The sequence below is a fragment of the Furipterus horrens genome, unplaced genomic scaffold (assembly GCF_987537825.1).
Source record: "Furipterus horrens unplaced genomic scaffold, mFurHor1.1.pri manual_scaffold_9, whole genome shotgun sequence".
Lineage (NCBI taxonomy): Eukaryota > Metazoa > Chordata > Mammalia > Chiroptera > Furipteridae > Furipterus > Furipterus horrens.
This window is the reverse complement of record NW_028327179.1, coordinates 5,801,708-5,826,614: the sequence shown is the minus strand read 5'-3', so window position 1 is coordinate 5,826,614 and position 24,907 is coordinate 5,801,708. Positions and strand designations below refer to the sequence as shown.

Below are 24,907 nucleotides of genomic sequence, written 5' to 3'. Positions count from 1 at the left end.
TTTCCCCCCTGACAATGTGCAAATGCGGCGTGGGAGACCAGGGACGGGGCTGGCAGTTACCGGGAGCCCAGTCACATTCGTGCCAGCAGAAAGGCGAGAGGCAAGGCCATCGTTAGTGTCCCTGCCCAAGGCTCAGCCACTGCCATCATTCCTGGGTTCCAAAGGCACCCAGCACCCTTTAGATCAACTCCCAGTTCTGAGTGCGCTCAGGGTGCTTGTTGTCACCTGCAACCCCAAATATGGAAATTTACAACGTAGCGTTTGTACGGCGGGGTCCTCCTCGGTCCGTTTCATCAGAGACGTGCTTACCAGCTGCCTAAGGGAAGAGGGAGGGAGACAGGCCCCGAAGAAGGCAGGCCGCTAGCGCCATGTCTTGTAGCTCAAGCCTCTAGAAAACAATACATACCCGATAAAATACAAAAGGCTGCTGCAGCCACCCCGAGCCTGGCGAAAGAAGCCTGCCTCTAAAAATTCTTAACTGACTATGCACATACTCACCATATCACAAGAAACAGTATTTTAAATGGCCAAAGAGAGACTTCGCTGAGAACTTGAGACAACAAACTGACCTATTATGTCTCATCAAAAGGAAAACTCTATGGGTATCTGCCAACACCCATCAAACTTGGGTGCCTACTCAGGGCCAGGCGCTGGGGACAGAACAGTGCCAGGAACAGGTTTGGAGCTCACCAAGGGGCAAGTCACTGTGTGTTTCAGCGTGACGGGGACGGGCGTGTGCACGGTTGATGAAATACCAAGTCAAGATTCCTTTTCTGGGTCTGTAGTCAAATCAATACACAATGCCTCCCAGGCATCACGGTGGCTGAAGCGCTGCCCACCCCACAGCGGGGGCCTCCACGGGCTTACCCTTGCAGGTGTGGAATGAGTTGGCCGATGGTGATCTCCTGGGCCACCTTCTGGTAGAGGTCATGGCTGTTGAGCACCATGGACTCCAAAATGGCAAGGGACCGCTGCAGAATTGAGGTGTCCATGCCTGACTTGTTCACAAAACTTGCTATCTGAAAATCCAAGCAGAACACAGGTCACCACTCATGAGAAGAGGAGCAGAGATGCGCAGAAGGGAGCAAGTCAGGAAAATTGGGAGCTCTTTTAAGAAACACCGGACATGGGGATGAAAAGGACCTGGGGTGACAGCCACCTAGCAAGGAACTCCTTGAGCCGACAATGACTCTTCATGACATGACTACAAAGCACTATTTATATATGATTTCTGTAACTCAATAATAAGCAACTTTTCAAAGGGGGTAGTGTCAAAGAACTATTCTGTCCAGTTTCTCCAGGATTATTCTGAGTTTCAGCTTTTGGGAACACATGATTTTAACCCATACACCTGTCCTTCCATATCCATCGGGCATTGATTCCAGGACCACCTCTCAGATAAAATCCATGGATGCTTAAGTCCTTCATATAAAATAAAGAGTATTCACATATAACGTTTATTTGCATATAGGCTACAGCAGGGAATGACTACACATCTCTTCATCTGAGAACATTCAGTGTGGTGCTTGGTGTCTAGAAAATTCAAGTTTTGCTTTTGGGGACCTTCCGGGCTTTATTTTTTCCCAAATGCTTTCTATCTGCAGTTGGCTGAATCCATGGATGTGAAACCCGCCAAGAAGAGAAGCCAACCATGTCACGTAAGGACCCCTGAGTTCTCTGAGACAGTAATTTCAACATATACCAAGAACCTTTTCTTCCCATTCCCAGGCTACTCCTTTACCCACAGGATCCATGACTTTCATGTTCTTGTTATGATCTTGTTACATTCTTAAGGGACTCACACAAATCATACTTGTCAACACAATTCAGCTGGCAATTCCTCAGTCACTGGCTACTTGCCGTGGGATTCCTCAGTGGGACGCTCTTACCCCCATTCTTTCCTTTTCTACGGTTAAAAGAAACTCTTCTCATCTCTCTGGAGTTCAGCAAACAGGAAAACCTTTAAATTAGCAGTGTGGAAAGTTAAAATAATAGTGTAAGCTCTAACGTATATTCCCTCAGGAACTGAGCACCAAGGCCTCAAACATAATAAATCACAACATAAGAGAAGCAAAATTAGGAACAGAATAATGGCTTGCAGGCACCCAAACACATGGGTACCATCGAGGTTTGACGGTAGAGGCCTCATTAAAAGTTATTACTGTCTGTTGACAACTCACACTGAAAGACATAATGACTGCTTTCTTAAAAGCTACATCATTTGGCTCCGCGACAAATTGACACTTGCCGCTTCCCTCTGTTGGGGACCATTTCTCCCTTAAGCCGTCTATCAACTGCTTCTCCTCATCCCTGGCCATGCCTGTACAAGATAAAAGCCAAGGTGCCCATGGCAACTGGCTGTTACCATGTCAACCGTTTCTACCCCAAGGACTTAAGAGTGATAGTAGGGGTGAGGGTACAGACCCCAACACCGTCTCTGCCCCCCGTGACATCTGGGTCTCAGAAGGTGAGGAATAAATGACATAAAGTTGAGTAACATTATGATTTTCTCTTCCAAACGCTATTATTTTATAAAGTAACCTACAGGAAGAGGATGAGAATTTTTAAGGTTCTTGAAAGAATTCCACTGGCCCCTCTGTCTGATCACTTCAGCCCGTGTCACGGCGAATAACCTTCGCCAACGTGTCTCCTGTGCCTACAGAAAGCCCTGGCCTTCGTCCTCAGAGTGTGCTCCGTGGCACCAAACCCGCCTTTCTTTTTCTAAGGCCATCTTTCTCTGACAAAACCCCAGTTTCTCTCCTGCTGTGCTCCTGGCTTAGCACTTAACCTAGACCTCTCCTGAACAGAACAGAAATGCCTTCGCTTCCCCATCGGCCCCAACCCAGCCACTTTTCGTTATTCCGATGCACCTCCCTGGCGCCTGCTAGGAAACAGCGGGGCTCCCTAAGAGCTTCTTGACCATACATCTGACTTGCCTCAGTACTGATTTTCCCCTCCTTCCACTCCCTCTTTAGGCTCTCCATTTAATAAATCTGCATGTGTCTTGAAGGCTCCTTGGAGAATTTCCCACCCGAGAGTTTACTGTCAAATCCCCCGCCAGCCTTCATCCTCTCTTTTCATTCATTCAAGTCATGCGCCTTCATCGCGCGCTCGTAAAATAGGCTGGTCCTGTCCTGAGATCAGAAAGCCGAGCGGTGAGCAAAAGCCACCCTGACCTTCAAGGACCTCGTTGTCCAGCAGAGACAGATGGAGCAAAAGGCACTTACTAGGAAGTACGTTAAGTGCCTATGCTTCTTCTTGGCGTCCGAAGGAACACCTCCATTTTGGTTTCAGTGGTCACCTTTTCCACATTTGCCACGTCATTAATGACCAACTGCCCCAGTCCCGTGCTTGCTGTGTCTTCCCTTTGGTACACAGTTTGTACGCACAACACTGGCCCCTGGCTCAGCTCCTTCCCAGGCTACTGGGGCAGAGTCTTCTTCACTGTCCTCAATGGTCAATTTCCCTCTAACACAGTTTACCCTCTTACTTCCGTAACTATCCTGTTGATAATATTCTGGAAATATTCTATCAGAACTCTGAATGGTTTGTTAAATATCAAGTACACCTTCTTATTATGGGTTTTATTTTCTTGAAACTACAATTATTAACTCTCCCCTGCTTCCCACGGGCTTGCTGAAGGGTGGTGAGACAGCTTGTGGTCCTTGCTTTGATCCAGGCATCTGTATAACCCATTTGCATTCACCATTTAGGGAACTAATTGAAACTAACCACTTATCTTCATCAAGCTTCTTTAAAAGTAATCTTCTATTTCACCTCTTTCTTGACATAGGGGACCCCTCATTTCAGCAATCCTTCTGCAGGTTACAAAATAAACCTTCTGTGGATCTCACAGCTGGGTATTGCTACCAGAGAGCAGGCTCGTAACCCATTACAGTCCTACATCCAAGTCTATAGGAGATACTAGGAATTTTTTGAAACTAACTGCTGCCTCTGCCTTTCTTTGTCAGTGGTTTGAAGCAGACATTGAAATGATCCAGTACTGTCTTCTAAGGAGTACTAAGACCGAAGCATCGGGGCTGACGAAGCAAATGTAAGGACCATAGACAGGCTCCATATCAGGGCATGTACAAATGTTATTCAATGTCTAGTTTAAAGGTGGAGACTGCTTAAATTTTAATTTCCCTTGCCCCTCCGCCCAATCAATAATTACTTCCTTTGCCTTGACGTTTTTTGGAGTTCCATTACTGCACTTCTGGCTGGCTTTGGTGGCGCAGTCTAATACAGCGTCTTGAAAGTTGATTTATAGCATAAGGAAGCAGAGGGCAGAGGAGTTAGCAACGATTACACACACAGCTTCCACGCGCTTCCATTCACTTAAAAACATTCCCTAAACAAAACTGAGAAATCTCCGGGTGACGTTTAAGAAGCTAAGGGTCATCACGGTGCACAAATCAAATGACCCAACTATTCAAGCCCCATAAACCCTCCTTTGAATCACTTGGAAGGAGGTCTTAAGTTCTCCTTTGTTATCAAAACCGAAACGGGCCATGGGAAGCCCGGAGCTCCGCTCCTCTGTTTTAAAGCCTCCAGGCAGCGGCCATAAATCTCACAAGTTTTTCAGAGGCAGAAATTACTGGGCCTCTAAACCGAAATGGCTGGATGCTTGTCTCGGCGCTGAAAACACTGTGGGGAGAACCAGGCCCCCCTGCAGAGCTGTGATTTCCAGGGCGTTTCTGCCAGCCTTCCTGCCAAGAAAAGGCACCGCTTGTTATCCTTGGCGAGCAGAAAAGAAGCCCTAACGCAGGACGGTTTTGGGTGTTTTGTTTTTCTTTGCCATTTCTTTCTCCCCGTCTTCCTCCCCTCTCCCTAAGTAGCCAGGCCTTTAAAAAGCAACATCAGGGTTTATGCAATGATGTTCTTCATTGCAAACAAAGTTTGTAACGAGGATCTAAGTCCACACATAACCAAGAGATTAAAGCAGGAGAGCTGGAGACAGGGGCTGGCAGGGGCAGGGCACTTCTGCAAAGGGCTATGAATTTGGCATTAACAGGAAGCCAAGTCCACGCTGCAGAGATAAGCATCTTTTGTCCGTGGGTTATGTGTCCTGATAAAGCTCCATTTAGAAGACAGTTGCCTGCATATAATTCCTGGGTTGTCAGAGTGCTGAACTTGATCCAGCTAATGAATACAAATTTTTTAAAAATAAAACTTTACAATAACTATCAATTATAAAGTCACTTTTTGGATGACCACTTTTCAGATTCACATAAGGGCTGAGATCTAAGAAGTAGAAAAGGAAATAGAGCAATTGGGAAGGAGGATATGGAATATGTTAGATGTATTGTCTTCTGAAAAAAATATTTAATTTTTAGTTAAACTATCTAGATTGCTAGTCTTCGCTTCTTTATAACTTTTCACTTAATTTCAGCGAATGGAAAACATTTTCTTAAGCAGTTAGAAAATTAACTTATTGTCACTCTCACCACTCCTCACGTCATTTAAGAGTGTTCTTATTCCTTTCCACTTAGAAGTGAACTTTTACTTGAAATATACTTCCATACGATGCCACTCTATTCCTTCTCCCCTTCAAGTTTTAGGGTTTAAAAGAAATGCTTCTGAAGCAGACTTCCTTCGTTCATTTCACAGATGTTTATTAAGGTCTATGCCAGGCCCTGAGGACAAAGTCATTGAGAAAGCCACAGCCCTGCTTTCCTAGGACTCCCGGTTTATTGGGAGAGCCACACAAGGGAACTGAGGGGCAATCACAGGCTCCGAGGAGAACGCAGAGCAGGAGCCATCACTTAACTGCACACCAGGGAGGTCGGAAGGGGCGGAACAAGAGGCCACGCTGGTGGAGCAAGTCTCCAGAAGCTGTTCTTTCCACCATTGAAAACAAGGACAAGTGCATGATCACGGGGGCTGGAACGGGGAGAGGGGGCTGATCCATGGGACCGATGACAGGCAGCCTGCTCACTGAACCTCCCACGCCAAGCCACTGTGTCCTCACCTCCTGACCAGAAATAACAACTCCCTTTTGTTCCTGGAGAGGATTCCTGCTGGGATCAAAGGAAACGATGTGGCTGGTGAACACGCAAGATAACTTCCAGGAATTCGCCTTCAGAACAGCGTTGTTGTTATAGCAGAAGAGCCTCCCAGGACAGACAAGGAGGCCAACGGAGTGCAGGAAAGGAGGCCTGCCATAAATTCAAGGGGAGTTAACACTGTTGTTAAGGATCAAAGAATCCTCAGACCCTGGCATCTTCAGACTGCACTTGCTTCCCCAGAAGGTTTACCAGGGAAGGGCAGACAACTGCAAGGTGCTCTCCGCTTCCCCAAAGCCCACCTTTGCTGCCGCCCACTCAGGAGGGTCCCTCGGAACCCACGGGGGGAGTGTTTTAAGTTGTTCCCATTGCTCTTCACCTTTGGCTTTATGCCCTTCTGGAAGGCAAGAGGTTCAGAGGTGTGTCAAGAGCACCCCGAGTTCCCAATCAGCTCTCATCTGAAATAAACACTCAACATCGTGCGGAGGGCTGATGGGCGGGGCTTCCATTCCCAACTCCCTCACTGGATAGACCAGGGGCTCTGGTATGTCCTTCAATTCAAGGCAGTATCTCCCTCGGGGTACTGATTAACTTCCAAAGGAAAAGGAGTAACTTCACCGTGGGAGACTCAGCAGGTGCCACCTCAACCCTGTGGTCAAGGTCAACATCGCAGTTAATGAGGACACAGGGACAGCAGGTGCCCCACTGTGACGCACTGAGCAGGGCACATTACTTCCCTGGTATTCTTGCCAAAGATGCATAACCTTAATCCGACCATGAGGGAAGCATCAAAGAAACCCCGATTGAGGAGCAGTCTACAACAGACGTGCCCAGTACCATTCGAGATTGTCAAAGTCACGAAAGACAAGGAAAGCCCGAGGGGATGTCAGACTGGAAGCCGCTAAGGAGACGGGACAAGCAGTGAAGCATGGAATGCCGGGCTGGGTCCCTAACCAAGGAAAGGACGTCAGAAGAGAAACTGGCGAAATCAAATAATGACAATAGTATTGCACACTGTTCATTTCTTAGTTGCGATAATGGCTGCACCATCAATATGCAAAATGTTAACATCAGGGGAAGCTGGATGAAGGGCATATGGGAACGTTCTGTGTTAATTTTTGTGACTTTTCTATATGTCTACCATGATTTCAAAATAAAAGGTTTATGAAATTCTAGTGACTTTTATAGGGTTTTGCTTTGACTTTCCAGCTTTTGCACAGATTTTCTGAAATTCTTTAGTTTAGAAAACCCTTCCCAGAAACCTGCATTTAGAAAAAAAATTCATGTCCCAACATCCCTCCATCCTCAATACAACAGAAGGAAGAAGAATGCCATTCCATTTACAAACCATTTCACAAACACAAAGAGAGGAAAGATAAGTTAGCAAATTAGTAGTAATCCTCCATGACTGAACAGTTATGAAGTCGGGGCGATTTAGTTTTTGTTACAAGACCGGAAGCAGAGTTCTAAGTTTGCGGGTCTGCCTTTATTACAACTCGGCTGCAGGGAATGGTGGGGGCTCTCCTGCCCTCGCCTCACACAAGGTCCCCCTTACGAGCTTCTCCTATGAAAGGAGGGACCCCTGGAACTGGCTGATCACGAGACACTTACTGCGCCGTCGTAAGGAGGGGGCAGGCTCACTCTGCCTGAGAGGCGCAGACCTCCTCCTCTCACCGCCTTGCTTCCAACCCAGCAATGTAGGGAATCGATATACTCTGCCTCTCTCCCTTCTCCTGAACATGGGGTTAAGGGTCGAAGGTTCAGGAAGGACATCAGGACCTCTGCCTAGGCTGAGAGATCAGCAGAGCCCTGCACAGGGTCTCAGCAACCTCTTCCGTAGCTTTAACAACATGACACCTTGGCTTTTCTTGACTATGGGTTCTCTGTGCAATCCCTTAAGATCTCGGTGGGAAGAAAACATCATTTTCACATATAAGTTAGGCGCCCTGACCCATATACATATAAAACTATCAAAAACCCCACCCACCTCTTAACCAACAACTAAAGAAAACAACTCTTAGGTATTTTCACAGCAGAGAAAAGTATCCACGCGGGAAGGAAGTGATTTAAGTCCAGAGTTGCACCGTCTGCGTTACCTTCTTAATGAACGCCACCGAAAACGTGTCCCAGGACACTATTCCATGGTCCATGAGCTCGACAAAGGCGGTCAGGGTGAAGGACAGCATGTCTCCAAAGCTGGAAAAGACAGGGGGGCACAACGGTCATGGGCCAGGAGCAGAGCGCAAGAAAAGACCCAGGAAAGTCTAAGCCACAGAGCACTGAATCCGAGCAGAATTGGAAAAGATCACTGCAATGAGCGGCTGGGCCTCGGACAACCGCCTCGCAAGCCTGAGTCAACGGAAAGGAGGCAGGTGGTCTCCACAGCATGAGCCGGGGCCTTCGGGGGCAGCCCTGGGCTCCCTCGGACCCTCACTCCGGTGAGCTGTGCGTACTGGGAAGCCCCCTCCCCTCTCTGAGCCTCTGTCTGCTCAGCAGAAACACTGGCTCGTGGTCTCGCTGTAACCACAGAGCCGCGGGGACAGCACCTAACAAAGGGGCGGCGTGGGAGCATTCGGTCAGTGAGAGCTGAGTGGGAGCCTCTCGGCAAGTGAACATTTGTGGGGCTCAGAAAGCGGGGTGTGCTTCCTTTACTGTCCATGGGAACCAACAGGGAAGGTGAAGCATGATTCTCTTAAGAGTATTAGCACTTTGCTAAGGATCTGCATGGTCGCTATGTACCTACATATGTGTGTGTGTATGTGTGTGTGTATCTGAGCAAGGGCACACACACACACACACACAACCTCATAGACACAGATACACATGTAAGTAAGCATATTCATTTCTCTGTGACACCACCCAGCATTTTCTGTTTATACAATATCTGTGGAAATAATGACCGGTGGCAAGCAACAGATGTGCTGTGGTTCAGGGAATGCACGAAGGGTCTGGTGTGTGTATCCGAAACCCAGAAATGTAGCAAGCTCGGGTAAAAGCAGTTTCGTCCCTTCGCAGACAAGGTCCTGATTCTTAGTGCCTTCAAAACGCTTGAAACACCGAAACTTCTACAGAAACTCTCCTCTCTTATAAATTTTCATTATAATCAGTATTCACTTGAAAGTCTCAAGACAAATACTGTCCAGGTGCATTGATTTTGCGCCTCAGGACTCCTACAGTTCATATGCTTGATTTTTTTAGAAAATAATTTTCAAACTGTGGTCTCATACACACCACAAGGGCTATACTACAAGGCCTCATAAAGTGTTCAGATTGACTGCTTCCATCCATTTCCAATTAAAGGAATAGAAAGCAGGCTCGCGTTTCTCTTGAAATAGCTGCACGATGCCCCTCCTGCCTCGTGTTCTCAGCCGAGCGTCAGTAATGACCTTGGACATCGTGCTGCACCCAGAAGCTGTGATCCTGAGGAGAAACCCACAGAAGAGGCAGCATGCAGGAAGGGGCCCTGACCCAAAGGTGCAGAAGCCAGAGGGGCCGAGGGGCCATGTCCAGAAATGGGCAAGCGTGTGATTCCTGGACTCAGAGGGCAGATGGTCCCCCTCCAGCTCTTGGTGGGAAGTTAGGGTGCAATCTCTGCCTCGGTTTCTCCATTGTTAAAAAGGGAGGCGACGATGCTGATGGTGGCAGGGATGATACCTGACTCAGAGCGCTGTCGGGGGAGGTAAACCCAGCTGCTGTGCGGAAAGCCCTCCAAGCAGCGGGGAGCACGCAGGGAGGAGCATCTGAGTGTGAGCTGAGACCGTTACGCAAAGGTGATGTTCCGACAAGGTGCCCAAAGCCTGTGATTTTCAAATGTTTGCCTGCATTGTGTCAAGATTATCTGTCTCTGGAGCCAGAAAAATAAAATTGGCAGGAAGGCCACCCATTCTGGCTAAATAGAGAAGCGGCGAATGCTTTTTTAAAAGGCTTTTTTCTGAGTCACAGATGGGTGACCCCAATCTTACGGGTGCCCCATAGGTGGCATTAGAGGATCGTGCCCCAGAAAAGAAGTTCTAGACACGAAAACGAACTCACTTGAAGGAGAAAACAAGCAGGAGAAAGACAGGAAAAAAATGGGCTGAAAAGAGGAGCAAGAAAGAGTAAATGAAATTCCAGAAGGAATCTTCCTACAGACAATGAGTCAAGAAAATCCAAACATTAGATGCCAAAATAAAAAAAAAAAGAAAGAAAGAAAGAAAAGAAGAGAGCCAGGTAATAAAGCTATTAGTAAGATTTATTAAGATTCTTCAGGCATTAGTAGTGCTGTGGTTACATTATTACAGAAAAATGTGTAGTATGTGTAGCAAAACTATTAGCTAACTTATTACGTTATTATAGTATTAGCAGTAAACAACATTAGCTAAATTTTTTAACTTGGAAAAAGGAAAAACAGCAACCATATAACTAATTGTTGCCACTTGCGAACATCTGGCATGCTGAAAGACCTCACCCACTCCGGATTGCCATCTGCAGACTGGGGAACGGCATCTGTGGCCTCCAGACCATGCCCCAGAGCAGCCCCAATGTCATTGCTAACAGAACAAGCAATGCCAAGGTGGTATCAAAGGAACACGCCCACTTTGGGAATCAAACTCTTCTTTGCATTCCCTGCAGCTAGTTGAGGCTGGGAATGGGATGGTATTGGTCTTCATTAAGCCGCTTTGGAAGCAAAAGCTAAATTATAGTTATGCTTCTAATTATCTGACGGTAAAATGACTCTGTCCCCTGATCAATGAACCCACAACCTGCATGGCCTCAGTAATGTCTGGGGATGATCCCTTGTCCCCAAATGCTCCAGGACTCTGCCCACGGACTCCTCCTGTCAGGGCCTTGGGAAAGAGATGGCGAGAAAGGGGACGAGTATGGTTTGGTTTCCAAACTTCCGAGTTGCTTTGGGGCCAGCATTTCAGTCTCCATAGTGGCTGAAGGGGCAGAGCACCAATTCTGAAAGTGGACAGGGCTTTCTGCATTTGCAAATGACCCGTTAGTGTGAATGACCCACGCGTGGGAGAAGCTTCTTCACATCACACAGCCAAGCGCCCAAAGGGAGGACTGCTTTCTTGATCCATGCAACATTTTGTAGAAATGTTATATGACTTATATTTTATATAAATATTATTTAATAACATTTATATTTTATACACATATTTAATAGTTACATATTATATATTATATAGATGTTTTAGACATATTATGTTATTAGATGTCTATATATGTTGTGTTACCTATTATTACTCCAAAAAACCTCCGCTGCCTTGCGGCATACCTCTTCAGGGGAAAGGCTAAGGGAGTAAACCCCGACAGAAAATCCGGAGCCGGAGTCCCTAAGGCGGTTTGACGTTGTAGTCAACACCGGCAACTCCTACGGCGCACCTGAAGCCAAGCTGTATTGACTCCGTCTTTCCCTTGGACCCTTCAGCTGCGAAGAGAGGGGGGGTCTGCTGCATGGGCAACAGCAGACCCTCCATACCACCCTGCCCAGGCTCTGTAGCTTCAGCTTCACTGGAGAGGACACTCCAGTGTCATCACAAGATGTCGATTCAACACGGGAGGAGACAGATACTGTGTCACTCCCGAGTCGGACTGCACAGCCATTCTCGGCGGTGCAGATAGACTCTTAAGAAGCTACACCATCGTCTCTCGAGACGGACGGCTGCCGACGACGACGATTATATAATGTGCTGTATACATAGTATATAGATAACATATATAATTCATTACAACCGGTTGACGAATGGCATACGAGGTTTCCAGGAGGGAGAACTTTTTCAAAATTCAACTTCGAATCTTAGTTGCAAGGAAGAGATGGCCACGCGACCCTGTTATCATTCCAGATCCGCGGTCTCTTTGCTTCCGATGAGCCAGCCCTGACAGGGCTCATCAAACCCAGATGCAGGTGTTGCTTCCGCTGCTGCAGGAGCGGTTCCAGCTCCCAAGAGAGGAGGGGAGCAGTCAGGTGTGACCTCTGGGATCCATGCTGGGCGCAGAAAGTCCGACAGAAGCCAACCGCACAGCACTCGAGGGAGCAGTTTTATTTGTTTGTCTTGTTCATGTTGTACGACGCGCTAGGGTGAAGATTTGGTGGTGCTGACGGCCACAAATCACGCCAACGGCACACGTCCCAGGCCGGGGGACAGGCGCCATCCCGGCCAACACGCCAGGTGTGCTGGAACGAAGGAAATCACCGTTTCTCACGGACTCAGTAGAGACCAGCTTCATTCCAGCAGATTTCCGGCGATCTCCTGGCATTTGAATGTGTGCTGCTAAGTTTATAGAAGAATAATGCTTGCAAATGTCTACACGGGATGCCGTGCCCAAATAAGGGGAGGAAAGGGGAAATAAAAGCCAGTCTGAGCGCCATCAATAAATCACACTGAATCTGTCCCAAACTGCCCATGTTAATGAACACAGTTCCGCCCTGTCCTGTGAGTTTTCCCAGGTTCAGCAGGTTCTCGAACCACATCCTTTAGTTTAATGTCATGTTGATGAGGTGCCAGAGGAAGTTAAATCTTGCTTATATCAATTAGCCTGTGGTAACACTGCTTTCCTTCTGCGACGTCTTCCATGGTTCCGAGAACCGATCGATGAAGTGAGGACGTCCTCTAGTTTCTTCCGTCTGTGGTAAAATGTATACGCGTTGAAATGTACGGATTTCTATATCCCCCTTTAGCCACCGCCTTGACCTTCAGAATTACAGCGTGATTTACGTCAGCGAACATTCTTGTGGCTCCTTTGTTAAAAAGTTTAACTCTGGATCCATTCTCGACTCTTTGGTCCCCTTATCTATCCATCCCTTATAACAATATCACACTGTCTTCATAACTAACCTTATAGTAGTAGCAAGTCTTGAAATCAGTTAATGAAATCCTTCAACTGTGTGGATCTCTGTTGTTTTTTTCAAGACTGTTTTGGCTATTCTATGTCTTCCTTTTAACTTCGAAGATTGGCTTATAATATCCTTTTTTAAAAATTGTTTTGCATTGAACCTTAAGATAGATTGAGGGAGAATTACTATCGTAACAATACTGTGTCTTCCAAACCACGAAATGGTGCCTTCTCCTCTGATTTATTTCTTCTTTAATTTCTTTTGACAATATAGTTATTTTTCAGTAAACATAGTACATGTCTCTTGTTCAATTTATTCTTAAGAATTTTGTGATTTTTTGACACTTTGTAAAGCAATTGTTTAAATTTCATTTTCCAATTGTTTATTATTAATGTTTAAAAATACATCACTTTTACACACCAACGTTGTATACACTTATACAACGTTAAATTCACTTATGAGATCTAGCAATGTCTTTGTAGATTTCTTAGGACTTTTTACATAACACTCACATCTTCTGCAAATAGAGTTGATTTACTTCTTCCTTTTGATCATATGTCTTTTATTTCTTCCTTGAATTATTGTTATGGCTAAAACTTCAGTACAATGTTGAACAGAAGTGCAAAACACTTTTTTGTCTTATTTCTAAACTTCTAACATTAAAAATAATACATTTTTTGTTGGGTGCCTTTATCAGGTTGAGGAAGATGCCTCTGTTCCCAGGGTGATGAGAATGTTTATGAATGAATGTTGGACTTGACTGAATGCTTTTTCTGTAGCTATGATCTATTTCCTGTATCTATTAAGATTATTTTTTCTCCTTTCTTTAACCAAGTGCTGAATCACATACAGCGACTGATTTCAAACATTAAACCACTCCTGAAATAAACCTGTATCCTTTTTGTATATTGCTTGATGATTGATAACTTTTATTTCCTGTATTGTCTTTGTCAGGTTTTGCTATCCGGGTGATACAGCATTATTGCTTAGTTAGTCTGATTAAGCTACTCTTCCATTTTAAGAATCAGGGCCCCAGAGCGTCGGCCTGTGAGCCAAGTGTCGCTGGTTCGATTCCCAGTCAGGGCACATGACTAGGCTGCACGTCAGGTCCCCAGTTGGGGGCGCGAGTGAGAGGCAACCACGCAGTGATGTTTCTCTCCCTCTCCTTCTCCTTTCCCCTCTCTCTACAAATAAATAAACAAACAAATAAATAATTAAAAAAAAAAAAAGAATAAGGGCCCTGAGCATTGATTTAGCCTATGATTGGTGAACCCAAATCATGGTTCACATGCAGGCACACCTCCAATGTGGCTGCACACCAAAGAACAAAACTATTGGAGATCAATTGTAAGACAGCGTTTTGACTTCAGAGCCCCAAATTGCTCTGCAGTAGCAAGTTGTACGGAGTTGTTAGAGAAAAACTCCGTCAGAATCCAGTTCCACCGCCTGCTTTTAACTCCTGCATTAAGGAAGAGATGCCAATGTTACTAATCTCGTGTGGTGGACACGAGTGTGAAGTGGCATCATCAGTATCACCCATGACAGAGCCCGGGACAGGATAAACCCTCATCAACAATGGCTTCTACAGCCATGCCCAGTCAGTACCTCTACAATATTAAAAATACGTATCAAGATGAGATTTAAGAGGCTTTATCCTAAAAACTCTAGATTGCTTTCTATACTTGATTACGATTTAATAACGGAAGAGTCCCTGCCGGTAACGTTTTTCTGTGCGGAGAAGTGGGGGAGAATAAATGACCTGGTGAGCAATACCCTACCCTGAAGGTGATCAGGATTTTCCCTGAGGGCTTCAAATGTCAGGGGCACATTTTCAGAGGCTGTTCAGCCTTCCTTCTCTAATTGAAATGACCTGCTCAACTCGTCAAAATGGAAATTTGTTCGCCTACTACAGAGCGTGTGTGAGACCCTCTTTGATCTCACCTTGTGCAGCGGGTAAGAAAGGCACTGAGGAAGATAGATTCTAAGACAGAAGTTCTGAGAGCCCCAGGCAGAATCACCTTGTGATACACTTAAGACAGGTGATTGAGCCCTTTCTCAACTGCAAAGTAAATAATTTTCATTTCATACTTCAACTCTGAGTTTTTCATTTTTTTACTGAGACACTGAAGAAAACCAAAGGCTTTGACTTTGAACATCACATAGGCCACAAAAAAGAAAGCTTTTGTTTAATGTAATACATAAAATTATGCCTGGCCTTGCTCCAGGAGAAGGATAGCAATCCTGATGTGCTCATTTTGTGGTTACAAACATAAAATACCCTTTCTGTCACAGAGCAGAAAGAAAAGGGAAATAAATTTTTAAAGAATCTGTTTATAAGAACATCAAACAGAAAAAAAAATCACTTACTTAGATAGCTATATGCAGTTATCAGAGGACAGGGACTAATGATACAGAGAAAAAGAAGGTGTTATATAATTTGTATCAACTGATCATAAATTCTTACCAAGGCTTCATGATCTTCTGCAACTTCTGGTATCGTCTGCAAAATGTAAGAACAATCAGGTGAGGAGTATGTTTGAAAGCAAAAATTTTTTACACAAATTATATCTTGAATAAAGACTCAAATGCCACGAAGTAAGGGAACTTAATTCACTCCAAGCCATTATTTAAAGCAATAAATTGGTGTTCTCTAACGGGAAGAAACAATCAAAAGATAAGGTTAAACAACTGTAACCAACCTATTACATTTACTTATGAGCAAAGGCAACGAGAACATTCTTTTTTCCTCCGAACGGAGAGGTGTTCGAGGCAGAAAAACCCCTACATAGGAACGGGCACATTTTCAATGAAAAAGGTGAAGCCTCAAAGTACCAGACCAGTTTGTTCTTAAGTTTATCATCAACAATGAAGATGCAGTTGCCTAGCTTTCTTGGGTAAAATGCTGACTGATTTTACTTTCCCTTTTCTTGAGAGAAAAACAAAATTCTGAAGGAAGACATCCTGAGACATTGCAACAGTCTTAGACAACAGAGGGGACTTCCGGGTGGTAGCCTGCAAAAAAAAAAAAAAAGTGCAATAGACAAATCTTGTCTGCAAGAAAGGACGATGACGCTTCGTAAAACCCTGGGGTGAAGAAGATAGGGAAGCGAGTGATTCTAACCTTATCAAACTACCTGCAGCCCTCACTCTGCCACATCTCTCTGGCATTAAGTATGTTCTTCCCTCTGTCTGGACTACTCTACCCGTCCTATCCAACCAGCAAAGTCCTACCCTAGACTGTCCCGATTCTAAGAGCCTCGGAAGCCTCCCTGTGATTTCCCTTCCCTGACCAAACTGAGCCCACTCATGTCTGCATGTGCTGAGGCTTCATCAGCTGTATGACTCAGGACATCTCGCTGTCTGTCCAGCTCCCGAGGGCAGGGCCTCTGCGCTGTGACCCACCTCTCTAATGTCAGGGACATGCAGAGTAGAGGTAGGTACTCAATACATGGTTGATGAATAATTTGCCTCTTCCGAGGTTATAATAAGTTTCACATTTGTAACCACATACAATGTAACCACTTCAGAAACCTAACCTACCACAAGATCAGTTGGTAAAACTAGGGGGTTAAAATGTATATAAAGAGATTCCTCTCCCTCCTCCCCTCCTTTACTTGCCCTTCTTTAAAAAAATAAAACGGTATTGCCTTCCTTCCTTCCTCCTTTGAAGAGCCTTGAGCAGGGAGAAGGAGTAGGTGGCCGCCGGGCGGCAGGCTTGAGCACAGGTAGGCCCTCTTGGAAGGCTGGACCGTTACCTTCCACGAAATAGAACTGGGCCTCCAGGGCCGGAGCAAGGAAAGGTTGAGATACGTCTAAAACATCTCGTTGAGCCAGAAGGCAAAAAAAAAAAAAAGGTCAAATAATAAGAAGAGCCAGGTCAGAAGGACACAGAGGAAGCTTGAAGAAGGTCCCACAGCCCAGTCTGGGACAAACCGAGCATCAAAATAAATAATAACGGTGACAGGTGATGGCCCATTGAATAAAACAGGAACACGTAAGTCCCCACTGGTTAGAGCGGTGTGTCGGTATCGTTGAAGACCCAAGGCTCTGCAGGACATACAGACAGACCTCGTCTGTGCCATTTCCCATGGTGTAACGACTCCACAGTTATCTATTAGTTAATTACAAAGGGGGTGGGAGCATTATAATGCAGACACCGGGAAGGTGCTGTGTCAAGTGGTCAAAGTGAACACCAGTAATCAGACAGAGAGACATCACGTGTGTGTCATCAACAGGATGCAAGTAAAAACAAACAAACAAAATCCACAAGCATCTGTGATATCCCAGCCAGAGACACATATGTATTCATATGGGTCTAAACTTTGGATAAAGCCGTAGGGGGAAAAATGTGTTTCCATGGGAAATCAGGCAGTGTTTATACAGGCAGCATGCTCTTCCGGGTTATCAGACTGCAGCCTTATTGTCTAAATGATGCGTGTGTATATTCTGTCCTCTCTGTTAGTAATCGGACGTCCCCCCTGAAGGTGAAAAACCAGTTTTGTCTCCATTTGCAATGCATCTCAGCATTCCTGGGCTCCAAATAAATGTGAGCCCTTTTAACTTTTCCTTTGAAATGGTTAAAACATTTTGCCTGATTCTCTCATTTCCCGTGGGTAAAATGAATTCTTTCAACATGTGTTCATTTTTCTATAAAAGCCACGTTTTTATCTCCTCCTGAAAATTATCTTTAATAAATTACCTCTTAGCAAACCCAAATTGGAGAATAGTCTACCAAATAGCTGACCTATACTCTTAAAAAAAGTGCCAAAGTCACGAATGAAATGTGTGAATGTTAAATTAATTAAACCAGGAGACCAGTGGACTGAGGCGGGGCTAATGCGGTGGTTGCCTACGAAAGCCAACCCCAAATCTAAGCCAGTCACTGCCACAAGGGTTTAACCAATCACAACCAACTAGGCTTTAACTTTAACCAATCAAATAATTCCTTTGTTTTGCTCTGCCTCTTCCCTATGATAGCCTTTGGTGGGGGGGGGGGTGTCTCTGCAGGTGGAGAGTCGGTCAGTCCTTAACCACCTCCAGTTAGGCTCTGATGGATTCAGGTTGATTTTTGTTCAAATACATTCTTATCATTCTTAATATGCCTCAGTTTATCTTTGAATGGAAATGTTTCTAAATAAATCATTTAAAGCATGTGTGTGGGTGTGTGTAAGTAATATATAAAGAAGTCCCTACAATTTTCTGAAAGAGCCCTCCCGCCGGGGTCTGAGCACCCCCGGGTTGCTAAGTGTGTTCCACCTTCCCTGCCCGCCCCTGGCCAGAGGGCAGAGATAAACTCAGCGCCACAGTGTTTCACTTCTTAACTTCCTCACGTTGGCTTCAGATGAAGCAAAAGCAGAAGAGGAACTTTCTGTTGCGATGTCTGTTTCCCTCACTGAGGTTCTTTCTCTGTGTTCCTCTCAATACCCTTTTCAAAAGCCAGGTGACAAGGAAGACACACGATTCTGGACAGGCTGATGTGCCCCTCGTTTCACCCCGAGGGAGGGCATTCTTTTGGAGCAGAGGACAGTCTCTGATAAGGCTGTGGGACACCCACTCAGTTCCATCACCAGGGACGGGCACAAAGGCACACAGACGCACAGACAAAGCAGACAGCGGTGGGGTGGAGGGAGATGCAGGTTAAGGAATGTTCTGCCCCAGGGCCCGGGACAAAGCCCTGGGTGGCCGGCCCCTTTGGCATTTGTGATGCAGATGTGTGGCAGGCCCAGGCGGAACTCCCTGGCCACTCCCCGAGCTCCGCCAGGCGCACTGCAGGACCGCGGGCAGAGGGCGCTGCGCGCCCGCAGGCCGCACTGAGCAGCTGCTCTGGGGCAGCGGCGGGGGAGCTGTGAGCTCTTCCAAGCTGGGGTGCCCCTGTGACCCGCCCTGGGTCTTCCAGAGCAGCCTGGGTTTACAAACCACACCAAATCCTCAGAAGCAAGAGCGCCAGTTAGAGCTGAGCATCAGTCCATGTCCCTAGAGATGAACAAAGTGACTTTCAAAAAAAAAAAAATTCATCTCGTGTGAGAAGGCAAAATTTCAAAGAATGTCACACACAGTCTGCAACTGTCCCCTGCCACTCTGTTTCCCGCCCCCACCCCCACCCCCAAAGGCCTAACCCAGTGTCAGGGACATTCAGCACTCAAGTGACAGCTAAGGGAATAAAACCTACAAATCCATCCTCAAGGGTGGGTGCCAGGCAACATCAAAGCCAAGATATCCTTCAGGGTTGCTCCACCCCAGTTACGTCCTCATTTTCTCATGCAAGAGACTGATTCCAGCAAGGAGAAAATGATCCGAACAATGAAAAGTTTAATATGAAACTGTTCATGAGTTACTGACCAGTGTCGACAACTTTTATAAACATAAACACACATAACAAGACATCCACACAGGAGGACGGTCTCTTCTGGGTCATGTGCATGACTGAATAGGGAGGGAGTTAATAATTGATACAATTAATGCCGTTTGTTTTTTGGACCATTACTTTGGGGTTTTACCTATGTCTAAAATAACCATGGGACTCTTTCCACTGTTCCTAATCCAGCCAAACTGGGGAAGAATGACTTCAAACCAAGCCTATATAAAGTACTTGTAAATCCCCCAGATTAGGGAGAACTCACACACCTCACTGCTAGTTTCTCAGAAAAGCTAGAGTCCCTAAGGGAGCATCTGCCCCCCGTAGTGACTGGAATGGTAGAAATGGTCACTCTCATACCTCCATGGTCAAGTATAAATTAGGACATTTCAGTAAGCTACGGGGATGTTCCTATTTTAAGACAGCTTTAAGATCGGGCATAGTCTCTAAATCAGGCATTTTACTCCAACGAAGTCATTTAAATTTCCACAATGATGTTGCTAAATGAAAAGCTGATTGAAAAACGCTCACAATCATGGGAAAAACTGAAAACAATGTAAACGTTCAACCACGGGGAAACAGTTCACTACACGGAATGCATCCTTCACATTATGTTACATTGTGTATCAACTGAAGCTTAACAAAGCTTTAAAAATGAAATAATAAGCAGACAACAAATATGATGAGGGGACTGATATTTGGGTCCATGAAACTACGGCCAGATGTAAAAGGCAGGCTACAAAGAGCATGGCTATTACAATTCTATTTCTCAGAAGCCTGTGCACATGTATGTGCATGCAAAGTAACATGAGAAGTAGGTATACCACCATGCGAAGAATGTTTGCCTCAGGAAAGGTGGATTAGACATGATTCTCATTTTCCTGCTTCTGCTTATTTACGCTTATTTTTCAACAATCAATATGTTCTATTAAGGACAAAAAACGAATTTTAAAAAACTGACTTTTTGTAAATATGCAAATTTAACTTTTTTCACTCTGTGGACTTTTCCACTCAGCTTCCTCACATTCCAACGGGTGTAATTTTCCTGTCCTGTTGCCAAGTGGGGAGGAAACTCTCAAGGTGCTGCCCTGTTATCCTTGGAAATGCCCCCCATCCTGTTCTCTGTTTACCAGAGAGGGACAGGGGGTAAGCTGTCCAAGCGTCTATGTGCACAGGGGTGACACCCAGAAGACGGGGTTTCATTAAAACCCTGAGAAAAGCAGTGTTATTCACCACGTGGTACGGAGAGCTGCAGGTACAAATCTTCCTCCTTTCCAATAAAATAAAATACATTATTTCTGAGAAATCTTTTCATGCCCATTCTAAAAAACAAAACTCTGCCCATTCCTGGATGTTCCCCACCATTTCCTTACTCAGGTGGGGGTACCATGTCCCCTCACTTCATCTGCTTCCACACTTGCTTACATTTCAAGCTGAAACTAAGGATGGAACTCCCAAATTGCACCAGGATGGAAAATTTAAATTCAGGTTTTAAAGGCGGTACTCTGCCAAAGGGACACGTCCCCATTGCTCCTTTGTGGCTAATTTTGACCCATGGCCCCTCCTGGTACCAGCTAGACAGAGACCTTTAAAAGCTCAGCCTTTGATAATGACATGCAGGCGAGTGAGTGATCTCTGAATCTCATTACGGCTCAAAGTCAGGAGACAAGTTCCAGCTACGTTTCTTCAGTGTTTCCTAACATTTCCACAAGTCCTGCTTAGAAACCTCTGCCTTCCCCAGCTGGAAGTCTGCCCAGGGTCCTGAGTAAATGCCTTCCAAACTGCAGGATCTTTTTAATTTGCGTGGCTTCTATTCCAAAGGAATCCTGTTAATTAAAGTCTCGCGTGAAGTTTAATTGAGAAGCCAGGTTTCCTTATGAGAAAAATGCCTTTCTCTTTTCTTTTTCATCTGAGCAAAAGATTTGGGCGAAAAAAAAGCTGAGGATCAAATGAGCAGCTTCTTAGGATGAATGGCAGGGCCCTGCAGAAGGCAGGCAGGAGGCTGTGCATGACTTTGAACTTATGTAAGTGGCAAGGGGGCAGGAAAGGTGACCCAGAGAGGGACCAGTCCTTGCAAGTCACACCATGTGACGGGAAGACAGACGTCAAACGGAACTCACCTGAGGCCTGGCCTTCGGTTCTATTTACCTGTCTAACACCTGGCTGTCGGTGACAAATTGGGATGGCTTATGAATTGCAAAGAGTTAAATATCACCTTGCATGTAATAGACTTTCTTACAAAAGGAATTCAGTTCCTGGGGTTCACATAAAGTCGTTCAGTACTGACATTCTCTCACGCTGCCCCCAGACTTAGTCTGAGGAATGTAATTCTTTTGGGCCACTCTATAGACCAAGGTAAGTTATACAGTAAGGCAATGGCACAGATAGAAAGTAAGAATGCTGGAAGACAAATACATAGGGTCAATTTTTACTTTTTTTCTTTTTAAGCAAAAGGGTCACTGCCCCTTTGATGAGTATTTGGGCTCAATTATGCTCCCCTCAAAATTCCTATGATGAGTCCCTGACCCCCAGTATTTCAGAATGGGACAGGATTTGGAGACAGAGCCTCAGAAGAGGGGATTAGGTTAAAATGAGCCATAAGGGTGTGTCCTGATCCAATCTGACCAGTGTCCTTATAAGGGGAGGCAATCTGGACACAGAGACATTAGGATCTGTGCACCCGTAGGAAAAACACGTGGACACGGGAGGGAGGTGGCCGCCCACACACCCAGGGGAGAGGCTGCGGAGGAGCCCAGCCCAGCCCAGCTGACTGACGTCTCCAGAACAGTGAGAAAATAAATGGCCGCTATTGAAGCCACCCAGTCTGCGGCATTTTGGCAGCCGCCGTAGCAAACTAATATGATGAAAAATGTCCAAATGCATAACTGCCAGCCTCGGGGGAGGGGGGCGGCGGGGGACCAGGGCTTGGCATCAGCCCGTTCACAGGAACCTCTGCCTTCAGCGTGTTTACTGTTGTAACTGTCAGACCGTTGCAATTCCGGTAATTCACACCTGTCAACACAACATTACTCAGAACAGTGCAAAGCTGAAGCCCCCGGGGACCCAGGCCGCTGTGGCAGGACCACCTCACAGAAGCAGGTTCCTTCACAGCTGTCCCGCAGGTCGCTTTTGATACTGTACAGCAAATGGCGGGGACTTTGATAAACCCATAAACGTGAGGACACTCTGACCTTCTGATTAAACACGTTGTAAATGTGACCAAGGCAGAACCCCGCAGGGCGCCATGTCTGGCCAGAAGCAGCGTGGGCATGGAGCAGGGCCAACCACGGGGGGTCTTCCCATGAAGTCGCCTGTTATTACCAGCAAAGGTGTTTGCAATCACCAGCCACACGGAAGGGGGGACCTCCCACCGGCCACACTGGGGTTCAGCCTGGCGCCTCTGGCACAGACAGAGGCCCTTAGTCAGGCCATGTGGACCCCTCAACTCATTCAATTTCCCTCCAGCTGTTTCAACCCCAGTTGAGAGCAACCACTTTGGGTTCGGGTCACACCCAGCAGCCAGGTTTTCCGCGCCTACTCCACACTGATGTTCGCCAGATGTTTCGTGAGCAGCGTTTTAGTTTTCATTCGAAAAATAAATGATACCTGCCGACAGCTGGCCCTTCCCAGACACCCAAGTCTCCTGCTTGCCAGTCCTGAGATTTGTTCATCTCCCCCACATTCCCTCTCAAACATTGCCTCTACGTGTCTATGAGGTAGGACCCCCAGCTCCAAACTCTACGGAACATGCTCGTGGGGAGCTATTCCTGTTGCTATAAAACATCCTCTCTTTCAATAAGAAGGGAAAAAAAGAATCTTTCACTGGTGCCAATTGCAGAGGCTAAGTAATACCCTGTGTAGGAAGAGCCAGGAAGGAAGAGAGGAACCGAGGGAAGGAGGGGGCTGAGAAGATTCCAACCTACAGTCACCAGTTTATTCTTCGAATCACCAGGGACTGAAGAGAGACTGAAAAGACCCAGGTTTAAACCCCAACTCTCAAGGACACGCTTTCTGAATAAATATCCGCCCAGCTCTGCCCGTTAGCCACTGAGCACATTAATAGGTAACGAGCTGAGTCAGCACTTTCACAGGCTGGAACCCACCCGCTCTCACAGCGGCACTGACCACGTGGGAAAGACCAGTTTCCTGCGGCCCCGCCCTGGCAGCCAGGGGTCCGGGGAGTTTTCTGTCCCCACATGGAGGAGCTACACTCATCCGGCTCCTTACACTCCCCAACTCCACCAGAGAGTCAAAGGCTTCCCCCAGAAGGTGAGCTCCCTTGTAGAAACGCCCATCTCTTTCTGGCTCATGATGGGACCAAGCTCCTTCAAGGCCCAGTGACTAACACCCCTTCTGTAAGGTTCCTGAAAGCTCTGGTCCCACCTCTAGAGACGCCAAGGCCTCGGAAGGAATTCCCCCTCAACTGACTTCTGCCCCCATACGTTTTGGGACGGCAAGTCTCACATCTTTCTAAGCACTCCCAACTTGGACGTTTTGGCCCAGTTGGCATGAAATAAATGTTTATTGCTTTTAATTTTAGGTAATTAAGGTCATGCCTTTCATTATTCAAACATTAATTTTTAAAAACTTCCTTCAGGGATACTATGTTTGACCAGGTTTAAGACTCTGAAACTGAAGAAGTCATTCTTTTTTTTTTTTTTACACTGAGTCAGGGAAAAGAAATTTTCTTGTGGACAGACAAGGGATGTAAGGGCTTTCTAGTTCATAGAATTATTATTTTAGTGTTGGAAAGGCCCTTCGCTTTGTCCTCATAAATCTGAAATTTCAGGTTATCTTATAGAATTCTACCTCGTTGGTGGGTAGACAGTATGGTGATACTGAACTGACAAACCCGCTCCCTATCTTGAAGACCATTCTTTATTTTTCCTGAGTCTGGTCGGCTTCTGGTCTTTAAACCCATAAAGTGCAATGTACGGAAAGTAACAAACGTCCGAAGCCCTAGCAAGGGCAGGACATTCGGGAAGTCCGGAGGGAAGGTGCTTACTCGGTGCCGCTCTCCACCATCTGGGTCAGCAGGAAGATGCCGTCCAGGTTTATAAACTCCTGGGCAAAGGTGACGTCCCGGGACAGGCTGGCCAAGTCCTTCAGGGCTTCCAGCTTGGAGTCCATACTAGACGACTGGATGCGTTCATGGAGCTGCTGAGCGCTCTGGGCCTTTCCGAGGCAAAAACAGAGGAAACCACAAGAAAAATCAGTGTTTCATTCACTGAGAAACAAAGCACAGGAATAGATGTGTCTGACGCGGCCCCAGGCTGGTTTCCAGCCCCGCGTCACATGCGAGTCCTGCCTGTCCATTTCACCACAGGAAAGGAGCAACTGCCTCTCGGCCCCTGTATTTCCGTCTCTCGGAAAAGAACGTTCCCCAGAAACAGGGCAGCCCCAGACACAGAACACGGGTGGCAGTGAGGAGGAGGCAATGGGGAACATGTTTACCTTTTAAGTAAAATTTTTATCTCTACAGGACAGAAAGCCTTTTGCTTAGTTAAGCAATCACCCCACTTTATACAGCATATTCACCAGTTCCGTCAATATTCTGAGCGATAACTGGGTCCACACGGCGTTCAGAAGCGCCATTAGACACCCGACAGCCTTTCTGGGGTACTGACAGTCTTCACCCACAGCACAACAATGATGCAAATGTCATTTTCCCACAACGTGTGCCGCCCATTCATTCACTACGGACTGCACTGATTTATAACAAGA

General features: G+C 46.1%; 1 protein-coding gene across 1 annotated transcript in view; it reads right to left on the bottom strand.

Moving 5' to 3' along the window:
• The window catches only part of ELMO1 (engulfment and cell motility 1), a 341,907-nt gene that overhangs the window by 257,483 nt on the left and 59,517 nt on the right, over nucleotides 1–24,907 (bottom strand). The window contains exons 6-9 of the mRNA XM_090287018.1: nucleotides 24,189–24,358; nucleotides 15,293–15,328; nucleotides 8,102–8,201; nucleotides 868–1,019 (exon numbers count right to left, since the gene is read on the bottom strand). Of these exons, the coding sequence (XP_090143144.1) occupies nucleotides 868–1,019; nucleotides 8,102–8,201; nucleotides 15,293–15,328; nucleotides 24,189–24,358 (458 nt within the window). The remainder of the gene's footprint in view (nucleotides 1–867; nucleotides 1,020–8,101; nucleotides 8,202–15,292; nucleotides 15,329–24,188; nucleotides 24,359–24,907) is intronic.